The sequence below is a fragment of the Periplaneta americana genome, chromosome 10 (genome assembly GCF_040183065.1).
Source record: "Periplaneta americana isolate PAMFEO1 chromosome 10, P.americana_PAMFEO1_priV1, whole genome shotgun sequence".
NCBI lineage: Eukaryota > Metazoa > Arthropoda > Insecta > Blattodea > Blattidae > Periplaneta > Periplaneta americana.
Window position 1 is genome coordinate 121017210 of NC_091126.1, and position 23612 is coordinate 121040821.

The 23612-nt window shown below is 36.9% G+C and overlaps 1 protein-coding gene across 9 annotated transcripts in view; it reads left to right on the forward strand.

The window, feature by feature from the left end:
• The window catches only part of LOC138707985 (uncharacterized), a 77149-nt gene that overhangs the window by 30489 nt on the left and 23048 nt on the right, over positions 1–23612 (forward strand). For 7 of the 9 annotated variants that reach the window (XM_069838079.1, XM_069838073.1, XM_069838080.1 and 4 more), the window contains exons 2-3: positions 2113–2276; positions 21203–21416. In XM_069838079.1, coding sequence (XP_069694180.1) covers positions 2124–2276; positions 21203–21416 — 367 coding nt within the window. In that variant the 5' untranslated portion in view covers positions 2113–2123. The remainder of the gene's footprint in view (positions 1–2112; positions 2277–21202; positions 21417–23612) is intronic. The other 2 variants (XM_069838076.1, XM_069838078.1) reach the window with 1 other exon arrangement.

Sequence of the window (23612 nt, forward strand, 5' to 3'; positions counted from 1 at the left end):
TCTTGAAGGGATTGCAATTGGCTCTGGTGTTTCATCTGTTATACGCAAAGGGATAGTCCAACACTCACAAGCGAGGAGTATGGATTTTTTGTATACAACTTTTTTAAAGGACTAACTTATGATGCAGTGCGTGTCAGTTCTTCAAGAACAAAGAATCTCACTGCAGAGACGTGTGGTTTAGAAGTACATACGTTATCTCATATTCTCGGACAGGAAAAAGAGACAATTAAAATATGTGGTATACTTGAATTTACCTCTCCTGGAAAATAACGCAAACAAACGTGTTCATTATTTGTACAATTTTCAGAACCGTGTATTACTTCAGCATACGATATTTGAAATACATTAGAAGTATGTGTTAGCAGTGCCATTATAATAGAACGTGGAAAGAAGAAGAAAGCTGAGAATAACCATAGGTACGATTTTCACTTTTCATTGGAATATTATACATGGTATAAGATGAAATAATGCATAAACATATGAGATACTTGGATGATATTGTAAACATAAACACTCCTGGCTCTTTTTCCATGAATTATACGAAGAGAATTAACAATATTCTTCTCTTAAAAGCATTAGAAAACTTTATAAAATGAAGCACATTAACTACATTTCACTTTTAAAATAAATACAGGCATGTTAGGAACGAGGAGATTTTATAATATTCCAAAACTCAATTTCTATTTTAAAAACCTTTCGTTATATATATTACACTTTATGTGATTTTTTTCTAATATACAATTTTATCTTCAATATATTAACGATATTCTTGGATTACGGTTTTCATATTCGCTTCTGTACAACTACCTTCACTCGTAGTTTATATTGCCACTGGCCAGAGTGATAGAACATAGAATACTGGACTTCTAGGTAGGTATAAGCTTAAGGATTAAATTAAATTAGATAGACTTGATTTAACAAAGTAAAAGAAAGTAATTTTCAGTTTCATTATGAGTACTGAATTAGGCCTACATATGAACAGATATGCTTATATTCTTATAGCCGGATTCTTAGCCAGAATATGGAACACTGGACCTCTAGATATGTAAAAATTATATGATAAAATAAAATCAGATAGACTTAGTTTAACAAAGAAAAATAAAATAATCTACAGTTCCAGTATGAGTACTGAATTATATATGAACACACATTATGATTACGTTGCATTATAGCCAGATTCGTAACCAGAATGTAGAACCCTGGACCCCTAGGTATGTATAAGCTAGAGAATTAAATTAAATTATATAGGCTTCATTTAACGGAGGAAAAATAAAATACTTTCCAACTTCAATATCAATATAAATTACGTATCTACAGATATGTTTTCGTTTTGTTATTGCTAGATTCTTAGGCTGCTCCTACAAACAAACTGTACCTTATCTTTCCTCTGGAGAAATAAACAATAATAAATTCAGTTTTACTGTACAAGGAAGTCTGAGTAAGAATTAAAACATTCTTTCTCAGACATTAGCAAAGTAAATTTCTACATATCTGTCACTTTATTTCGCAAGTCAGTGACTCCAAGAGCTACTGATCTATGAAGTGAAGAAGTATAAAAATTGAGATGAGAATTACTTCAGTAAGAATAATTATATTTAAACATTACACACAATGAAGAAACAGGTCTGGACCCGCTCGTTCAGCGAGCATCTGCAACTGATATGTTCTGTCCTTATCTGTTGTCTCTGTCTTCCACTTCTCGTGCACCGTGCACTGTGTGACAACGTCGAACTGTTGCTAGCACTCAATTGGCTTAGGCCATGTGCCTTCTTATTCTGAAACCGCTATAACTACTAACTTTATTTTCCATAAGAAATCGTTGATAGTAAAAATGTCCCGTATTTTCGTGAGATATGTAAGGCAGGCTTACATAAGTGGTACCTTGTTGGTATCAATTGCGAGATTCAGATCTGTCTTCGGACAGTTGATTACACAACAACAACAACAATACCATAAAATGTTACGATTCACAGTGGAATACGTATGATATAACTAGGTACTGATCTTTTCTCTCAATAATGGACCTTTGGATATGGGAAATGACGGGAATTAAGACTTTTATAAAAGAAAATAGCATATATTGTTTTATTTTAACACTGTTTATTAATGCAGCAGGCCCGCTGATGTGCGTTCCCGGCAGAGTATGTGCCGCGTGCCATTTGCTGTGGAACCTCGTGTACGTCGGCGCCGGCATAGTGCAGCTGGTGGCGGGCATCTTTTTCCTCATCTCGCTGCCCATATTCAAGATGGGCTCCAACATATGGGCAGGCGCTTGGGTAAGCTTCAACTGTATCACTACCCTCTGAGCTTTTGATATCCATGCTCAATAAATAGGGAATTGTGAACTATTATTATCGAAACCTTGCCTCAAACTGCGCACATTGTATTAGACCTCACACAAGATAGGGAGGTACAAAAAATAGCTGCCCAAAATTAATTGAGTTTTGCGAAATTAAAGAGTAGGCCTATGCATTCAGGCGGGTGGCGACTCAGGTACTTCCTCCAGACAATCGTCGTTATTTTTAAAGCAACACTCTAAGTAAGTGTCCATAACTTTACAGTTGGTATGGCAGCTTCATGTTTGTCTATTTCCTGTAGAAATCTGCGTGCCCAGTTTGAAGGGAGGTTTCGATATGAGGCATTAACAGTTATCTACTTGTGAATCAGATCAGTAATTCAACGGCCTTAAAATCTTTTTAATTTAATTTATAAGTGGTGGATTTTCTCGTTGGTTTGCTACAATGCTGACTAATACTCGTGAAGTATGGGAAAAGTAGGTCTACAGTAATGCAACAAAATTCACGATTTTGCCTATATGGTAGGCGTTAGCTGTAGTTTTGACACAAAAACTGTTTCTGACTCCTCGTCACTTTATACAGTTTTTTTTATCATAACGCAGTCAACACATTTCATTTACATACATATATTCATATATGAGGTCTTGCCATCCTCATTGAATAATCAAGACTGCTCTTTTTTGTTAGTAGTCAACATGTATATACCTATTAATTTGAGAAAAAATCGTTCCTGCACCGGGGAGCTGAGAGGTCTCGGGTTCGATTCTCGGCGCAGGAACGAATTTTTCTCAGATTAATAGGTATCAACATTTCGTTTATATTAATGCAGCTTTAACCATGCATGACAATCAAAATCATGGATTGCAATTCCGTCTACAGTTTGCGCGTTTGTATTCTGTCAGTATACTATCCTTTGTTATTATTGTAAGTGGAGGTCCGATGATGCTAGCTTCACGAATATGAGGATTATGAGTAGTCAAAACTAGATATTTTCGGATTTAATTTATGCCAAATTAAAGAAGGAAAACTAAATGGTGCCACTGGAATATGAGTATAAACGGTTCTATATGTGAGACGCATAAATCCTACCAAATAACAGTTGGACTGTGCTTAAGACTATTATTTAAGTTCTGTTATGTAAAGGTATCACGCTATTTTGTGTTCAATAATTAAATTATTTTCTCTTTAAATTGATACCAAATTTTACATTACTGTATGCTACATTCTACTCTAAACCTTGGACCAGGGACAGCACTAAAGTTATATGAGCAAAAGCATTATCATAATGATCGATTAAAAGTACTTTGACTTCTCCACAATTCGGTAAAGAGGGAAAATACCTACTTGGGATAAAATTTAGATTAGAATTTTAATACATACTTTGAGGATCCTTAAACACACCTTAGTTGCATCCTTAATAATTAATAATTATTATGCTTATGGCCTATATGGGTATAGATTTTAGTCAGCAAAGCTTGCACACATACTAATCAAAATTATTGTAATTGTGTATTTTAAACGCATACTTAGCTGTCAGTGGCGTAACTAGAGGCTTGGAGGCTCCTGGAAAAGTTTTAAGTTGGGATCGCCCACTACTTTGGAGTTCTACAAACGAAGATCCTTAAATGTTTTATAATATCTTAATAATTTCTATACCGCGCATATTAGGAATATGTAACTCTAAATACAATTTATATACAAGACAGAGTCGGTATAGCGCTGAAATACTGTGCTCGAGGTTGCGAGTTCGATCCTGACCAAGGTCGATGGCATTTAAGTGTGCTTAAATGCGACAGGCTCATGTCAGTACATTTACTGGCATGTAAAAGAACTCCTGCGGGACAAAATTCCGGCACACCGGCGACGCTGATATAACCTCGGCAGTTGCGAGCGTCGTTAAATAAACCATAATTTAAAAACAATTTTACAAGACAGATATTCAGAATTGTATATGTATAACATTTTTCATACCGGTACCATAAAACTCATTTCTTCTTACTTTGACCTCGGCATGGCTATCTATTACGGTGCCCTCATTTCCCATAACTATAGTCCTGGAATACAACTATGGTCCACGATACAACCATTCAAAGAACATTGTACAAGTAACATAGACCGTTCATAGATAGCTGCAGTGACTTGACTTCAAACTACAGTACAGCAAAAAGTATAGATAAACGAGGTACTACGTTATGGAGTACAACATTTGAATGGTTGTATCGTGGACCATAATTGTGCTCCAAAACCATAGTTATGGAAAATGACGGTACATCTTCAAAATATAGTTCCTGCTCGATGAATAGAAGTGCTAAACCTTTCAATCTTCCTGATCCATGGTGCTTTTCAGATACCGGTAGCCTTTTATTATTTTAAGTTTGGAAAATTAAAGCTCCACACTGGCAGTTGTAACAGAAATGGTCAGAAACAATACCAATGCTGTACAACATTCCTTAAAACAGGATGGAAGGAAGTTTTTCACTATAAGAAGAATGACCAGTTCACTGATTGTTGTCACTTTTGAAATCTCATTACTAAGTACCGATCGCATACATAAAATGTCTCGTGGAAATGCTGAAGAAATGTCTTTGCTGTACTGTACATTATCTGAGAACTCCTTTTTCTTATGTAGGAGATTAGTGCCACTTAAATTCTGTAGAGGCTTCAGTTCAGAACATTACAGTTTGGTAACAGTTAACTCATACCATTGAAAGAATACTGCATTTGACTTGTAATAACATGCGAATAAAACACATTTACTGGAAACTTTCATGATCTCTTGATCGTCCATCTTGATAAAGTTCGAATCGCGTCGTTCGAGATGTACACGGCTCAAAATACTTTAATTCCTTCAAATCCAGTATATTTTAGGTTTAAATTAGCTCTGTTCACGACTTATTTACAAGAAAAGAACGGATTTAGAGATTTCAGTAAAACAAGCAACATAGTATAAGGGCTTAATTTTTATTATGACGATAAGTAGGCTCTGTGAAAAGCTGTTGCAATGGTCGCATTGCGTACTTGAATCTACTATAAAAGCTAAAGTAAAATAAGCACTTTTTTCTTCATTGTTTATGATGATATAATGAGAGATACTACATTTGCATTTCAGAGTTACATATGTAGTTGTTTATTTACTAACTTATCTTTTAGTTCACTTAATATTTCGGTATCAGAAAATGTTATCTCTTCTCGCTAGAGCAGAATGCGTAATTTTAAACGCTCATTACATTTTCTAAGATTCGTCAAGATATAATTTTGTTATTTTATATACTTAAGAACAAATCTCTTTAACACAGAAAAAATGGAAATTTGTGGCTCTGATCTGAACCAGGAGAATGTAGTTTAAACATGCACATTGGGCATAGGCCTATTCTCAAGTCATTGAATGAAAAGCATTTCCATTCAATTGAGAGGTTTTAGAGGGCTTATGATGAATCGATTCACATAATATTCTACGGTGTCCTACCAGGTAATTCTCAAGAAAATGCTCTATTAATGACTAGACATTTGACTGATGGACGTACGAAACTATTAAGATTCATCTGTGCACCGAAAATAAGGCCTATTATTGATGATGCGAAGAAGATAGTCCGGCTCTATTTACGGAAAACTCTCATATTGGCATTAGACAGGCTGCAGCGGACATAGGAATCTTTAAAGAGTCCATCATCGAATCCTCTAAGGAAACAGCGAGTAAGTGGCATTCTAAACAACTTCAGTTGCTACAAGAGTTGGCGGAAATGACTTTCACACCAGAGTAACCTATTATAATGAGATGGTACGATTTCTTAAACAGCTAGATTTCATTACGCAAGTACTTTGGTCTGATGAAAGTACACTTAGCGGCAAAAAGACTCTTGGTCGATAGAAATGCTAAGTTCTATCGCGCGGTTCACTCGTGTAAACGTAACCCACTGCAAGGCATTGCTGTGGTGTCTCTTCATTGAAAGTCACCGTCTATAATGTAATAAACCTTACGAGCAGTGTGTGGCCCAGTGGTAAGAAGTGTGACATCCGTGCCACAGGTTGTGAGTTTGCCTCCTAGTACGGTAAAATTATTATTATTTTTTTTTACTTTTACTTAATTTATTAGTTTAAATGTGAAATGGCATTTGTTAACAAACTTCGTTATGCCTGCCTTGTAAACATATTATTGCCCATCATCTGTGGGCTATTAATAGGTGAGACCTGGCCTGTATAAACAAAAAAACTTGTTTCACATCCTAAAAAAACGGAGGCATATGAAACACAAATAAATAACTAAATTAACAAAAACAAACAATTTGTTAATATATTAACAAAACAAGGCTGTGGTGGGGACTAGTATCTCGTCCACAAACCACCTGCGTCAACAACTGCCCTCATTCTGCGCGGCATGGAGTCCACAAGATTATGGAACAGGTCTAAATTCTTGGCCATCTCCTCCCACGCATCTAGAACTCTGTCCCACAATTCCTCAGGTGTCCGAACGGGTGGTTGTTCTGCCCAATTAGAGCGTAGGATCCTTTTGACTGCAGCCCACAAATTTTGAAACGGATTCATATCTGGTGAATTTGGAGGCCAGTCGACTGGGTCGACATCACGCCTCCTCGTAAACCATCTTTGAATCCGGTTGGCGGTGTGTATCGGATGATTATCCTGCCGGAAGAAAAGTGTTCCTTCTGGATATCGTTTTCGGGCGGAAGGGATCATTACATTTGCCAAAATGTGTTCGTAGACTTCTGCCGCAAACAGACCGTGGATGCGTTCCAGAAGTCCTGCCCCATCGTATGACATCCACCCCCAACACGCGACACTCACGCGAAGCGTATCGGTGGTCATTCATACAATAAACTAGGGCAGTACTATCATTGCTATTGGAGACAATTACCTCGTCGGAGAAAATGACATTTCTCCAATCGAAGTCCTGTCGGAACCAGGGCAATGAGTTATTGTTTCTGTGCCATCTTCAAGCGCAATGACGAGACAGAAAGTTATATTAACAGAAATCAGTATTGCTTGAAAGAGAGAGGGAGGTTTATTATTTATTAGAGTTTGGGCATATTCTAAGACATATCGCCACATAATTATAGCTTTGCGAGACACATATGATGGCAAATTTTTAATAAAAAAAAAGAAGATTGGGGGAGATTAGAACCTTGAGCTACTAGTAGGCCTACTAACGTGTTCAATATACCAATGCCGTAACAACTTACGCTACTGCAACTGTTTATGTCAGTTCGGCATAATACATGGTTTTCCTGTTCATATTCGCTCCGGTCGATTTTGTATTTATCAATTTTATTATTATTTCACTCTTCAAGGGCCCTGATGCATCTAGAATCAACCCGCCATTTGATTTTATTACATATTTTAGCTTCTTAAACAAAATACAGCAAATTTAAATGGTTTAATTATGTGTTACCTAGTGAACTATGGCGTTGACGAGACGAGCATGCGCAATGTACGTCTCTGGAACTTAGAAATTGTTGGCCGGCCCATTCTTTTTGCCGCTAAGTGTACATTCACAAACACTGGAATCGTACTCCGGCACAACATGGTTTGCTGGGCAGATCACAATCCTCGTTGGGTCCGTAAACGTCATACCCAGAAGTTTAATATGCGGTACGTATCCTAGGGTATCATCTCACTGGTTCAGTCTTCCTGGACGTTGCTGTTACTGGAGACTGTGTCTTAGAACTCCTGTAGACTGAACTAACGAACGGCGATCATTTAGTTGATATCCCACTGCAGCTGGTAACATCCCATTGGATACAGATGAATTGTGTACCCCAACATTATGATATAAGAATGCGGGGATTTCTCGACTTTTCCTATCCATGACAATGGATAGGCTGTGGAAGACCTATATCCTGACTTCACACTCGTATATTTTTTTCTCTGGGGATACGTAAAGATAGCGGTCTATCACACCAGACCACATGACATTGAGGACCTACGCAGAGACATCATCGCTGCTTGCCGTAATGTGACACCGCAGATGCTGCGACGAGTGCACAGAATAAACAGCGGCGCCTTTTCCACTGCATACGCTCAGAGAGAAGATCAACTGAGCTCGAGGGATAAAGAAATTAACCTTGCTAGTTTTTGTTAGTACTCACCAACCTGCAGTGAAACTAAACGCAGAGGGAGAGGCAGGAAGACCAACACAAAAAGAAATTACATTTAATAAATAAATGTGTGAACCAGTACAAAGACAATAAAATAGTTGTGTACCTTATTAGAAACATTTAATGCAGTTTAAATTCAACAAAAAACCCACCCTTAACTAAAGGTTATGATTTAATAGCAGACAATGACCATTAACAGCAGAACATTACTATGGCGAAAATATTACAGTAAACATACAAGAAAATAAACCGTAATTGTATATAACTTTTACCAACTTGAAAATCCTTCAAAATGCATCTAACATGATACGTGAGACATGCGAGTGTAGGCCTATTACATTATAAGTTCAAGAAATGGACGGCGTTTCAGGCGCAGTCTGTATATATGCATACATGAGTGTATGGTGTATGTATTATTATTTTAATACGAATAATGAAAATTAAATTCTACTCAAAGAACCTCATTCTTTATTTGAAATAAAAAGTGCACTGCACTTGCAATATGAATATGATGCAAAAAACGAGACTTCTGCATCTCTCAAAATTTGTTCAGGTAATTGAGGTACGTGGTTTATTTAAAAGTTAGAAGTAGTCTATATATTATCAGTACGAGTACAAATTAACGAAAAATTTGTTTTTAACATAATAATTCAGTTGGATAGTACTGGTCATAATATTGTGATCATTATTTGTTACTTAAGGTGTGGCAACAGAAGCTTATGGAATCAATTAACCACTTCCCTGATTAACCCGAGTTAACTCGGGTTGCTAACTTGTGTCAAAATTTATTAACCCGAGTTAACTCGTTTGAGTCCATTTTCGCTGTTAAGGATTATTATCCCGAATATATACGTTTCCATCCTTCCATTAACCTTTTCCTGACTAGATGGCTACAGAAGTTAGTGATATTGCTACATCTGGTGGTGTGTTTTGTACTTCTTCCTTGCGAGTGGAATTCTATGCTCATATAGCATTCACACACAGTAGTGAGTAGATGCTAGTTAGTTTTGCCGGTTTCTGTTTGTGTTTAGTGTTTTGTTGTGCTGTTTTGTGTTAAGATGGATCAAGTTAGTGATTCCGAAACTTTTGATCAGGAATATATTCCTGTAGAAGTTTAGGAAATGAAACATCGGTATCAGAAGACGAAGTTATAGACCAATATACAGATTCAGATCAGTTGAGTCGCGTCTTTTCGACAGTGGTTTGAATAGAAGACATCTGGCACCACTTCTTCTGCACCTCCGAGGTCCCCATTCCCTGAAATTTTAACATTGTTTCTGGTAACGATAATTCTCAATTTTTAAAATTATTCTTTGATAATGACCTCATCAACATTATATTCGAGGAGACGATTCGGCATGCTAATAAGTGTTCACAGAATGCTGAAAATAATTCTATCAAATTCGACACAAGAGCAGATGCTACTATCCGGAATGCAATATGCCACTGTGCGTAAAACCCTGCTTTCGGGTCTATCACACGACAAGCAACATTTAACACCTTGATAACAGCACTGGCATTGTACCTCATAAATTAATTCATAAAAAAACATAAGTTGATAATTAGTTCAGGAGAAAATCAAAGTGGGACAACTACCAGAGCTAGAATCAAGGTGCACGAGATAACTCGGGATAATAATTCAGGTATTAATGTATGTCCATTTCATAGTGATTTTTTAGGTATGTAAGAAAATTAGTGATTTACAGTGATTCTGTAATATTAAATGATCTCTATACAAAAATAAAAAAAGACACTTTTTTCACAAAACTGGTAAAATATATAGTAAGGGAAGAGGTTAAAGGTTAATGAGATTTTTTTTTTCAAATTCATTTAGTGGACAGAATGTGTATGTTTTCGGTAATACTCCGCACCTCATTAAATTCATAAGAAACCATTTCTTGAATTCTGGATTTTCAATTGACGGGAAAATGCTGACGAAGTGGAGATGATGGAGAAAACTGGGTCTTGAGACATAAATATTGCTTATAAAATTACTTAACTTCATTTGAACGTAAAGCATATTCAACGGAAAAAGTTAAATACATACGCTTTAAGAAGAGCAGGGAACTTGGGACTATTGAAATCTGAATAATGGGAAGAGTTTTCCTGTTTCATGAAGTTAGTGAATGATTGGTCCGATGTTTTTAATTCTGAAGAGCCAAGAATTGATTCTAGGGAAATAGTGGTGGCTTGCGGACTAGAACTAGAAATCAGAAATAAAATACAGTTTGCGCCAAAACAAACAGTACTGAAATAATCTGCTATCCACGTTTCTCTAGCAACGAAGTATTTATTTATTGCATACAATAGTTCGACATATTGTGAATTTAGTGTTGTGTTGATTTCTGCAATTATGGTTCTCACAACAGAATAGAAGATGTTTATTATCGAGCATTATTTCCGGTCATACGGAGTACTGAAATTACAAACTACTCTGAAAATCAAGATAAATCATTACAACATGTAAGGCGACATAAAACTGACCCCGTACGACGGAACTTCTCGACGATAGCTAACATTGTTGTGTTATATGGTGCCGAATTGTTCAATCGCTCCTGGTACTGCTCTTTAACGTGACGCCCCACTCCATATGACCGAAATAACGCTGGAAAATAAACACTTCCTCCTCTGTTGTGAGAAACATAATAATAATTGGAGAAATCAACACAACACTGAATTCACAATATGTCAAACTATTGTATGCAATAAATAAATACTTCGTTGCTAGGGAAACGTGGACAACAGATGAACGATAATTGCAGTACTGTTTGTTTTGGCGCATACCGTACTTACCGATATGAAGTGAACAGTGCAAAAGATGAGATTAAGTCTAAGAACACATTTTGTCCTTTTTTAAAGGGACACTCATGAATATTAAGTTTTTAAGAATGTTCTTTGAAGACATCTGTATTAAATACAAGATCGGTTATTATAATAAAAACCCGACAAAATCAAGATATCCTAGAAAAGTTTTTTCAGTCTCATGAGATACAATGTAGAAATGCATGGTCGTACATCGCCATTGGAATTTAAATACAGATTCAGAATTACCTACTTGGAAAAAATGATGTGGTTTTGTCTACAGCAGCAAAAAAAGATCGAAATGATAGTGGTGATATCATGGTTATAAAAACTAATTACCGATCAATCAGTTCCCTACCTGACAACGTTGATAGCATGATGAAGGAACGATGATCACGGGGACCATATTTCGTGACTTAACAAGAGACAGTGTAATACCGAAATAACAGAAATTGAAGACGACATGTTGAAAAGTATTGATCGGTTTTTATCGTCAATAAGTTTAGAAATACGTTGGGTGCACTTACAGAAAATTTTGAGGATACTTATGTCGACCAGTTGTCAGAGGGATGCCTGTACAAACCATTCGTAGAATTTTTGGAAATATTGTCGCGATTGTTGAACATTTTTCAAAGAAACAGTCTGGCACGAAAACACAATATTTCATCAAGTCTCTACTTCAACAACCGTGTAATGTTGATGTTCCTGAAGATGTAATTTTTTTTTTCAGAACTGTTAAGGCCCGATCCCACTTAGTGGAATCGAACCGAATCGAATCGAAACGAAAAGTCTGCTGCCGCTCACATCTAGTGGAACCGAACAATACTTTTGTGTTTTGTCATTCAAAAGAGGATAATTCTACAGAAGATTTAACTTATTAATTTTTCTTCGTTCATATTAATTTTTTAATTTTGTATCAGCAATAACTTTCAATAGTAAATTAATTAAGTATCAAAGAGTGGATATGGTTCATTTGTTTTTTTTTTTTTCACGAAGGCTTCACAAGAACTTAAGGGCCGCTCCCACTTAGCGGAATCGAATCGAACAGAATTTCTCTTCACAATGTATTTAAATGGAAGATAGCAGAAAGCTGTGCGTCGAATCGCACAGAATTCAGGAGCTAGAATATTTATTCCACTGCCGGAACAGAATTTATTGTTTCGGATATGATCGTAATGCTCTTCGCCATTAAAAGACATAATGGAGACATCAATGGCACCAAAAGACGTAAACGAAAACTAAAAAAGAAAAGACTGTAACTTGAAAGCCATAAATAATACTGCAAAATGTTATGTACCGGTATATATCTCGTTTACACTCATAACATGCATTCTTAAATTAGATAATTTCTATTTAAATCATACACAAAGATAAAGTGAATGGTGTATACTCGTATTTTTGAGTGAATAGTAAACTAGTAAATCGAGTGTGAAGTTGAATATTTCGTACATACCATAGCATAATATATTTGAATATCTGAACATTATAGATGTTATCAGCTCTGACATGGAATTTCTCTACATAACTGTAAGTAGCCCTATTCATATTCATGCTACTTTACATATGAAAGAAATGTGCAATGTTAAGCTTCCATTCAATGTAGTTGATAAAAAATTTAGACAGTAAGTAATTTATTACATGCTTACTAATCAAATATTTTATTCATATTTATCTAAGGCAAATTCATAGGTTAAGGTAAAAGAATGAAAACAACTTTATAGTAGTGTCAGCGGCGGTCACCCGCCGACATTACGTGTGGGAAAGAGATAATGCTACTCAAGTGCAATAATCTACCTGTAGTCGTAGTATAATGGTTACTATTATTATTATTATTATTATTATTATTATTATTATTATTATATTACTACTACTACTACTACTACTACTACTACTACTACTACTACTACTACTACTACTACTACTACTACTACTACAACCATACTACCACAGCCATCACAGACACTCTTTGAAATAATCAGCGTAAAATCTGAGGTCATGTGAGTATAGTATATCTATCGAAATGCGCGCTATTGATTTTTTGTAGTACGCACATCAGTTGTAACAACGACAGAAACGTGAATACAACTGTCATCGCTAGTAATGTCACGACCTCCGCCATGGAAAGATACGAATTTTTATTTCTGTCATTCGTTATGAAATTCGTACTTCTGCAATACCGTACCTCAAAATGGTTTGTCACTTTTCATGTAACGTCTACATACTGTTACCTGCGACACATCTGAGCAGAAGAAGTTACATTCTGACAGGTGTCACTAGAACGGCCGAGCAGAACCATTGATCTTCGGGAGTAGCAGATTCGCAGGCTACGGGGATGCTCTGGACTTACTCTACAGTGAACCCACCCGTGAACATATCGATTAGGAGCGTGATTCGGTCTTCACTGCGTTACGAGATCTACTTGATCACCTCGTATCTTTAATCTTTTTATTCTCTCCCAGATATATGAGGCGTTCCGCAAGAGAAGGGCGAACCCGCCAAGTGTACCTTCAGAGATAATCGATGTTCAAAGTATTTTACCTGTAAACGAGATAAGGGCGAAGCCGCCAAGGACACGTTTGTAAATAAGTATAATTACTTTGTACACTGAAAAACGAATACCTTTATTGAAAATTGCAATTAAATGTCCAATCTAATATTCCAACTTAATAGTGATCATTGATGACATTATGAATTCATCAATATTATGGGAATAATTTGAAAACAGTATATTAGAAAAAGCAAAGGGCGTAGAATGAACTCAATAGTGGCAGACTTAATAATAATAATAATAATAATAATAATAATAATAATAATAATAAACAAAAACACTTAATCGCACTGTGACGTATCATTTACAAAGTGTCTGAAATTATTAATAAACAAAAATAAGTAGACGCTTGTCATGTTATTACCCTTGCTATCAAAAGTGGTCACACTTGTTCTGGGAACAGAGGTGCTAATAATCCATTACATCATCTTCATGAAGATGTTCCTCTGAGTCGGTCACTGCTAGTTACAGGTTTTGGTTGCTGATCACGTCATCCAGAAACGTTCTGTGGCACATAATTATGTAGATAAGAAGAGCTTTCAGATCCTTTACTTTATTAGAAGTGAGCTTTATTGGCGTGACATACCTCTTTGGTAAAACCAGCTGAGAGAGGTCGGCCTGTTCTTAATGCGACATCTGTTCACATCAACAATGGTTACGAGCTTAGAAATATAGGCATTCTGGAGGTCATAATCACCCAACTCGCAGAAATTACGAAATACAGGTTGTATTTTCTCCATACCTAATGCGTTGAAGCACCCACAAGTACATGGCGGGACTATACCGCGAGCTTGCATATGTCGAGATGTTTTCGTACTAATGTACGATTCACCTTTGTTCCTTTTAATTTTTGCTTGTACGTTTGTCCATTTTTCGACATGCCTCTGACGTTTCCTACAATAACCAGATATGCCTGGTTGATTATCACTGTCACTATTACTCATACTAAGCTATTACAATGCCCATAAATACACGTAATTCCTCACTATGGTTGTACTCGTCTGTGTGGTTACAACAATACTGAGACAATGAATGACGCGCCGCTTCAGGCGGAGTGGCGTATTCGCCCTTCTCGTACGGAGTAAAATGAATATTATGAACCTGTCACAGACTACACAGTTTTTCCGACCTTACAAACAATGATAATTTCGATGTAGCAAGGGAGAGCCCACCAACGTCTGCCAGGCTTAAATTGTAGATGTGTCTCAAATATTCGGAGGAAAAAAAAATCGACCCTCGGCGGGTTCGCCCTTCTCTTACGGAACGCCTCATCTAGTCTACGGTAGAAGAGTTCGGGGCAGAAGAAGATATCAAATGATAGACAACATTAAGATATATGGATCATATGCAGAGACAAAGAGGAAGGCAGAAAATAGGAAAGACTGGAGAATACTGGGTTTGCAGTGAAAGACCTGCCCTTGGGCAGAATACTATGAACGAATGATATAATTACTGAGGAGCCAGGTGCAGTACGAGCTTTAGCCGGTTAACGCTGTTGCTGCATAGAAGCTGTTCTTAAATGTTATACATTACATAATTTTAAATTTTGTTAATACATAACCCCTTAACACAAGACTAATTTTTGCTGTAGTATGTAAAGATTTTGTTCATAACAGTTTTAACTTTTCTATATAGTTTTCCTGAAGAGCTATTTTTTTTTTTCATTAACGCTGTTATTACACCCAGCTTCTCAATTACAATACGAAAAAATATTAATTATAACCGTTATTATTAGGGAACGGATTTCTATTTTGTTTGCTACGTTCTAGACGCAGATATCTCTACGTTTCATGTATACAGGACCACCCTATTAAAATTCTATACGACCTAAAACGACTAAATGAACCATAATTTCCTATAAATGCCTAAAAACTATGTCTGTATCTGAAATGCGTCTTTTTAGTATTTTGTGTATATTCAAAATAAAAATATCTGTTCTAAAAATTAAAAATAACAAAGAACTACAAAAATGCAATTTAAAAATTTAAAAGAATTATCTTACAGACAAACATTGGTCTGGCAAGTTCGTTCCATATTGGTCTCAGAAGGGGAGAGAAGATTTTACCTAATTTTCTGGAACCAAAGCTCGTTTGGAGAAGTCCATTCTAGCACAAAAGAGGTGGTAGGTTGTTAAAGTTAGGCGAAAGCTTACAAATTAGTTTTCGCGTTAATGCATCCCCGTTATGCGAAATTAATCTAACCAAGCAACAATCATTCTTTCACTGGTAGAAATTGAGTCTTCGGTTTGGTAGCACTCATTGTCAGTATCATTTCTTTGTAGGTACAAATAATTCCCGCCTAAAATGGAATATTTACTAAAATTTAAAACATGAATTGTTAATTTTATATAAACTCATAAAAGTGCTCAATTTAATTCTATGAAGTCCTAAATCTCTCTTTTTAACACCTAGAAATCCGTTCCCTAGTTACCATACATGTACAATACAGGGGCTACCACAGACGATGAAATAATGAAGAAATCTAATGTGCATTACAAATTTCGTAGTATTTGCCTGGAAAAGAGTTCAGACGCTTTTGTAAAAATCCATTATTTAGTGGAAGTATGACTGGGCGCTAGAAATCCTCCCACATGAATTAAGACGTCATCTAAAATTTGTACTTCTTTAATTAGGCTATATACTTTGTGGACATCACTGAATAATTTGAACCAATTACAGATAATTATAAATTATATCACATTTTAGTCCGTTATTTAACGGCGCTGTATCAACTACTAGGTTATTTAGCGTCAATGTAATTGGTGATACTTGTAGTGAGATGAGATGAGATGAGATGAGATGAGATGAGATGAGATGAGATGAGATGAGATCGACGATTCGCCATATGATTCTCACATTCGCCTTATACTCGTAGTTGCTGAAAACATCGGAAAAATTCCAACCAGGGAATCGAGCGGGCATCGAACCCACACCAGAGCGCAGTTCCGGATCAGTAGGCAAACACGCGTACCAACTGAGCTATGCTGGTGGCCAATAATTTTATCAGAGAGGAGATTAAATTCGGGGAATATAAAAATTTATATCGCTTCGCTTTATTTCATGGAAAGTGGAGACAAGAATAGGATAACGTAATTACAGTATATTTTAGGTCGCCAGTTTCTTTACTAGTACACGAAATATCGTCTCTCATTCTAAGAGTAGAGCAGAAGTTGACAGCGTAAAAAACAAGGTGCTTAGGAAGCCATACTTCTAGGTTTAAGAAAGTTGAAATGATGGGGGAACAAAATATTGCGTAAGTATTAGCTTCACGCTTTGTCTCTACGCTAGGATTGACAGGACATATGAAAAGAATGAAAGAAATGAGAATTAAATTCACTTCGAACATTATAAAAACCCATTCAAGAACTTCCATGAGGGTGATTCCATGATAGATAACTTTATTTAACATTTCACAAAGACCAGTGTCAATCAGTTCACATGAGGCAAAAAAAAAAATCTAAACAATGTAACGAAAGTATATGTTTAATGGTAGAGTTGTTTGGACTTTTTTCATTGCTAATTTTAAACAAATTGTAGCACAACGTTTCGAAGAGTGGATCTCTCTTCGTCGTCAGATGAAAACTTACTGTGGGGATCGTCACAAGTAGCTAGCCTGTCTGACTGATCGACGACAGTCAGGTTGGTGCGAAATATAAAGACGGAACGCACGATGTCATGTCATAAGCTGTTGTAACATGAAATATAGAGAATGAAAAGAAGAATAAAGGGAAGAATTCCGTGATTGTAACTAAACTAATATATACAGGGACATCATTTTATTTTTACTTCAATTTTTATTGTACCTGAGTTTTAGAATGTACTTCACTCCCACCCCTTCTACTAATGAAGTTCCAACCGTCCTCTACACAGAATCCAAGGCCGCATATAGTAAACAGAACTGAGTTAGTGAGTATAGTACGTTCCAGAAATATGTTCGCGTTTTCCAGTGGCGAAAGAGCTTTCAATATTGAATCATATTTTCGCACAGATACTGTTGTCCGTTTGCCTACATTCGCATCCCGATTTCTCCCACCTGCTTCTGCTCGCCCCTCTGTAAAGTCTAATGGCTGGGTTGTCTTAGCTCTTTTCTGAAAACATTAATTTCTGTTAGTAATTGGACGTCTACGTAATATTATACAACTGTTTAAAATAACTTAAATAAAATAGCCTTGTTAAGTAATTAACTGTCACGTGATTTTCCCCCTTTCTACGATCCTGCGACATAACCACTTGGACGGGCAGTAGATAGCATGTCTGAGTAATTTTATCTGTGCGGGTTGGGCAGAAGTGCAGATTGAATTTACAGTACGTAACGTACTCTTTTATAGAGTAGGTACAGAATTATTTCAACAGGAGTTACTAGTACGAAGGACGAAACTGGTAATTGGAATTAGATGCAATAGTCTATAGTGCAAGCGAGATGAGTCTAGGGTCCATCGGCGAAAGTTACCCAGCATTTGCTCTTAATGGGTTGAGAGAAAATCCCCGGAAAAAACTTCAATCAAGTAACTTGTCCCAACCAGGATTTGAACCCGGACCCGATCGTTTCGCGGTCAGGCAGACTAACCGTTATTCCACAGCGGTGGACCTAGGCTGTTATTTAGATACCTGTTAGAGAGAAGTGTAACTAATGGAAAACCTTAGTGAAGATATGCAATCTCAAGACTCGAACCTCAGATATGTAGGCCTACATAAAAATATTTTAATATCGTAACTATTTCAATTACGCTTAATCCGGGGTAAACTCAAATAGCTGATCATATGCCATGCTCCTACTATGAGATGTGGTCCTGTGATAGTGGAGAATGTGGCAAAGGAATGAAGAGTGCATTGGGTAAAGCTATAGCGAACATCGTTTTCCCCACCATAGATCAATCCAGCTTTACCCTGGTCTCCCTCTGCCTTGAAAATCGATGCTCTTGCCTCGTCAAATGGAGCGCAGCATGTAGTTTGTACAAATACAGAGATTACTTATTGCAAACACGAGAACAGGAAGAGTGAGGTCGATGGTGAGGAGTGATGGAGTAGCACGCGGTAATATCGCCTTTGGGAGCACGTCGCTCGCTACATGGGAACCTCCTCAGCAAGGAGTTATTGCGCCGGAATGGCTGGAGGCTTTCCAGGAATCTCTGGCAGTGATTATAGTGGTACAGAGAAGCTGTTGTCCGTCGTGGCGCCTGAGTTTTCTTCAAATAGGCGGGAATTGCTTGGAATGTTTAAATGTTCACCTTAAAGTTATGTGAATTGCAGTGACGTGGCTGAGGGAATAGGCCTAATAGCTATTCAATAATAGTAATGGGTATAATAATATTAACAACATACTGTACATAGTACCTACAATATCTATCTACAAATAGTGTCTAGTATTTTCGTTCGGAGGTCCGGTTCGATGTCAGATAACGTCTTTTATGGCCGAGATTTCTGTGATTTTACTTGATTCTTAAAAAAATATTGAAATAAAAATGTAAAGTAAAGGATAATACAGTAATACTGTAGATGAAATTGATTAAAATGTTATTTCTCTTAACGAATTTGAAGTTATTCCATCATTCCATTATTTGGTTTAAAATATACAAAGATATCTTACTAATCCAGAGCGTAAAATATCTCGGAAAAGTCAGATTTATGTATTAAATAGAGATTAAATATTCGTGATGACGTGATAATATATCTAAAGACATAATTCCATCTCTGGTATTCTGTAATATTACACTGAATTCATTTTAAATATTTTTCGATATAGGAAATAAATGTTATTACTTACTTACTTACTTACTTACTGGCTTTTAAGGAACCCGGAGGTTCATGGCCGCTCTCACATAAGCCCGCCATTGGTCCCTATCCTGAGCAAGATTAATCCATTCTCTATCATCATATCCCACCTCCCTCAAATCCATTTTAATATTATCTTCCCATCTACGTCTCGGCCTCCCTGTGGTCGTGCCAGAGAATCAGTCCGAGGCTTATTTGAAGGATTCGTAACAAGCTGTTTTTTACGGTGATGGGTTGTTAGCCCTTCGCCCAACCCCCAAGCTGGAGGACCCCCCTCATCGGCTGTCCGCGACTGCTTATTCAATATATTCACAGCTACCCTCCATATCTCGAGGCCGTCTCCTCGATCCGCAACCTAAGGACGCGCCATGCCGTGGTGATAGGGATCCACAATACATAAATGTTATTACTAAGATTAGTTTAGCACATGTAATGTAAATTATGAATTCAATAACATGCAATCTGTGGGAGAACGTCCTCTGTTTTAAATACGGCGATAAGAAAAAATCTGGAGTTGTGATATTGGAAGAACGCGAAGGCCATGAGATATTCCACCATAGATTACATGATTTTTTAAAATAAAAGATGCGTGAATAAACAATACGTAAAATATAAATAACTCAGTAAGGTGTTTAAATACATTTAATTCGCACCATAAAATTTTATTATACTTTAAAAATAATTAGCTGAAAATGTCCCACTTTTTATTTGTATTATCAAGCACTAATGATTGCTTTGCAAAGTTCCCTCAGGTAACACACTTTCATAATTCCCCCTAGTGTTTTTCAGCCAACATTTTCAGGTAAAGAAGGAAGGGAATTACGCAATAATATACGGCAAGCTCGGAAACTTGCTGATGGAGGAACAAGTTGTGGATTACGTGAATCAAAATACAACTTGATCTCGTCATTATTTTAAAGACTCCCACCAGTCAATAAATAATAATCTATAGTTCTGTATCAAATACTACATTCGTAAAAGAGCTTCACTTTGAAGATCCTATCGAAGACTTTACAGCAGTGAAAGCATGTCTAGTGAACTTAAAAACGTTATGAATTTTGTAATTTTTATTATAGTAATCTATTACAAATTGCAATTATTAAACTTATATAATTGCTTTTGCTTTTCTTCTTTTCCTTTAAAAAGTTTTTCTGTAAACAACCCTAGGCTTCTTATACAGATAATATTTCTAATTCAAATAAAAAAAATGGTGATGGCTAGAACAACCAATGAAAATATTGTTAAACGAGAAAAAGATTAGTTAAATACATAAATCGAAACTAAAACCCAAGACGACTATATTTGTAAGTTCCCGGAACAAAACCAGAAAGCCATGAAATAGCGTGAGTTTTGAGGGTTTTCTGTCTGAGAATTTTCGTAATTTTCCTTAGTTTCTTCAGATATAGGCTTACCGATTAGTTTCGTACTTTCCGTTACACCATTTACAATTGAAAATAATCTTTAAGTTGGAATCCACTTTTTTTTCTTTCAACACAACATTTAAGTGACGGTTCCAATACAGATTCGAGCATTGGTTATATCAATGTTAAATGTTAATGAAGATCGAAGTAATGCTACATTCTTTACTTCGTTGCAGTGCAAAAGTCTCTTCTCGAACACTGTGCTTGAACATTCATTGAGAATATTTGAAATATGTTGTGTATTCTGTTGCAGAACATTGTGGTGGGGATTGGCGGAGCAATGCTATCCTGCATTGGGGACCTGACGACCAAGAAACAAGAGGCGCTGTTGTTCCTCACTGTGTCCATCCTCGCGATCAACGTGGTCAACATCGTGATCCTCGAGATCGGTGAATGGCATTTCTTCATGACCAGCAACATCCAGGAAATCATCGGTCAGAAAAATCTCAAGAAACTAGTCTTCTACGGTACTGCACCAACCTTGCTCCTTATGTATTAGGGTTCACATTATTAAATTGTGCTATAATATCGGATCTCAATCATTAGAATAAAAGAAGCATATAAAGCAATAAATATACAGAGGGTCTTACTGAAAGTCATGAACAACCCATTACTATAATTCAAATTTTAACAATGTAACAAAAACGAGTGTATGATCATAATATACAGACTTTACACTATGTATTGACATTTTGTGACATCATTAGCTTCTATCATGTGACCACATGTGCAATGTTTGCAAAATGGTCAACAACGATGGTTCGTTTCGACAGCGTGCTGTCTTAGAATTACCTGTTAAAGAGAACAAACCTTCTGCTGAAATTCACCTCAGACTTCAGCGTGCATACGGAAATGTTTGCATGGACGCCAGCAGTAATAGGAGATGGGTGAAACATTTCAAAGAAGAGAACAAGAGCATCCAAGATGAGCCTCGTAGCGGTCGCCCTCCACGGAACGCAACAAGGAAAGAGTTGATGAGTTTTGGGAAGCATTCTGGTTGAATTTCCTGAACCTGGAGAGGCCATAAATGCAACCTCCCTACAGTCCCGACTTGGAACCCTCCGACTACCAACTTTTCGGTTCTGTAAAGGAACAGCTGCAAGCAGCGATAACTTCAAACTCTGACTACTATGCCCCCAAGTTAATGCGTCCCGTGAATGCGAGAGACGAGCGCTAGTAGCTCTAGTTGCTCTAGTTGTTAGTATACAACCTACTGTTTCGTCTGTGAGTGAGATCATGTTACAAGAGATAATGCAATGAGTGAGGTATGTGTAAGAAATATGGTGTCACACCATCACAAACTCGCTGCAGAAACAACTTATAAAACTTGGAGATGATAAAAATGACGTTGAATCTTGTGCCTAATCAACATGTTGAGACTTTGAAGGCTGTGATTCAACGATTCCAACGTCTCGCCGAACTAAAAAATTCCAGCTTTAGCTATGATGGAATAATTCTATGTATGAATGACATCATGATAATGACCACGATATCACGTCAGCCAATCAACAGAATACCACGATGACATCATCTTTTTTCCTTCTAAGATAAAAAATTTCATTACGTAACTCTGAACTGAAGTGAACAGCATTGCAAGTTCTGTCGTCGATCAATAAATTAGATCTGCTTGCAATTACATCAAGATCCACAATTTCAAAAATAACTTTAGTATGCCTTCCTTTGAAATATAAAGAAAGTCAGGAGTTTCTCATGGAAATTGAAAGACATAGACTATGTCCCGAACCGGGAAGGAAAATGGAAAATTTTATTGACCATTTCTTCCACATACCAAAATTTGTCTCCAGCGGTATTCATTCTCACCATTATTACGACGTCAGGGATAATTAATTCCGCTTACAGGCGCCACCACTTAAGAAATTAAATGCTCTACAATTTTATTTCAGGCCCTCAGCGTATCCTGATCCATATACCTCATTGCCTTGTACAGCATTGTTGTTTAGTCAACTGTCCGAAGACAGGTCTGAACCTCATACGTGATACCATAAGGCATCACTCATGAGGTAACTAAACCAGGAGACAATGGGGTAAGGTGGCCAGTTACTTTCCCCTTCCATTGCATAAATCGCTGATTACTTACACTGGTCAGACTTCAGATTCATAGAAACAATTGTTCTTTCTCTGATACATAATGTCAAGTGAGATGTACTGCCTGATAGATGTACATATCAGCCAGAACCTCAATCATAGGTATGTACAGCATTAATGACCAGTAATCAAATAATCACTGGCTCGCCTGCTACTCATTTCTTTCAGACTGCAACGTTCGTTATTATTTCCCCTCATCCCTTCACCTGTTTGTTGCTCACGCTTAGCTGGCTAGTCCTCGAGTTTGTGTAGTGCCGCATTACTGTATTTGACGCGCATGAAGGTGAAAGTTCTATGACTTCCGCCTACAGTTGGATCGTGGGTCAGCGCCTTTGTCGGAGTCTGCGCGTTTGATCGATCAGTTGCTGAAGGCAGAGTGCAGTCGTTATTGACCCCTCTTCCTCACATCATGCGGCGCCCTTGCGCTTTTAAGTTTGCCGACATGTCCATCCACCATCGACATGTGAAAGCCACAGAAATGCAGTACTATACCATCTCCAAACTAAAAATGTGAGCATTGCTTTAATCATAATTACTTCGTAATAATAATAATAATA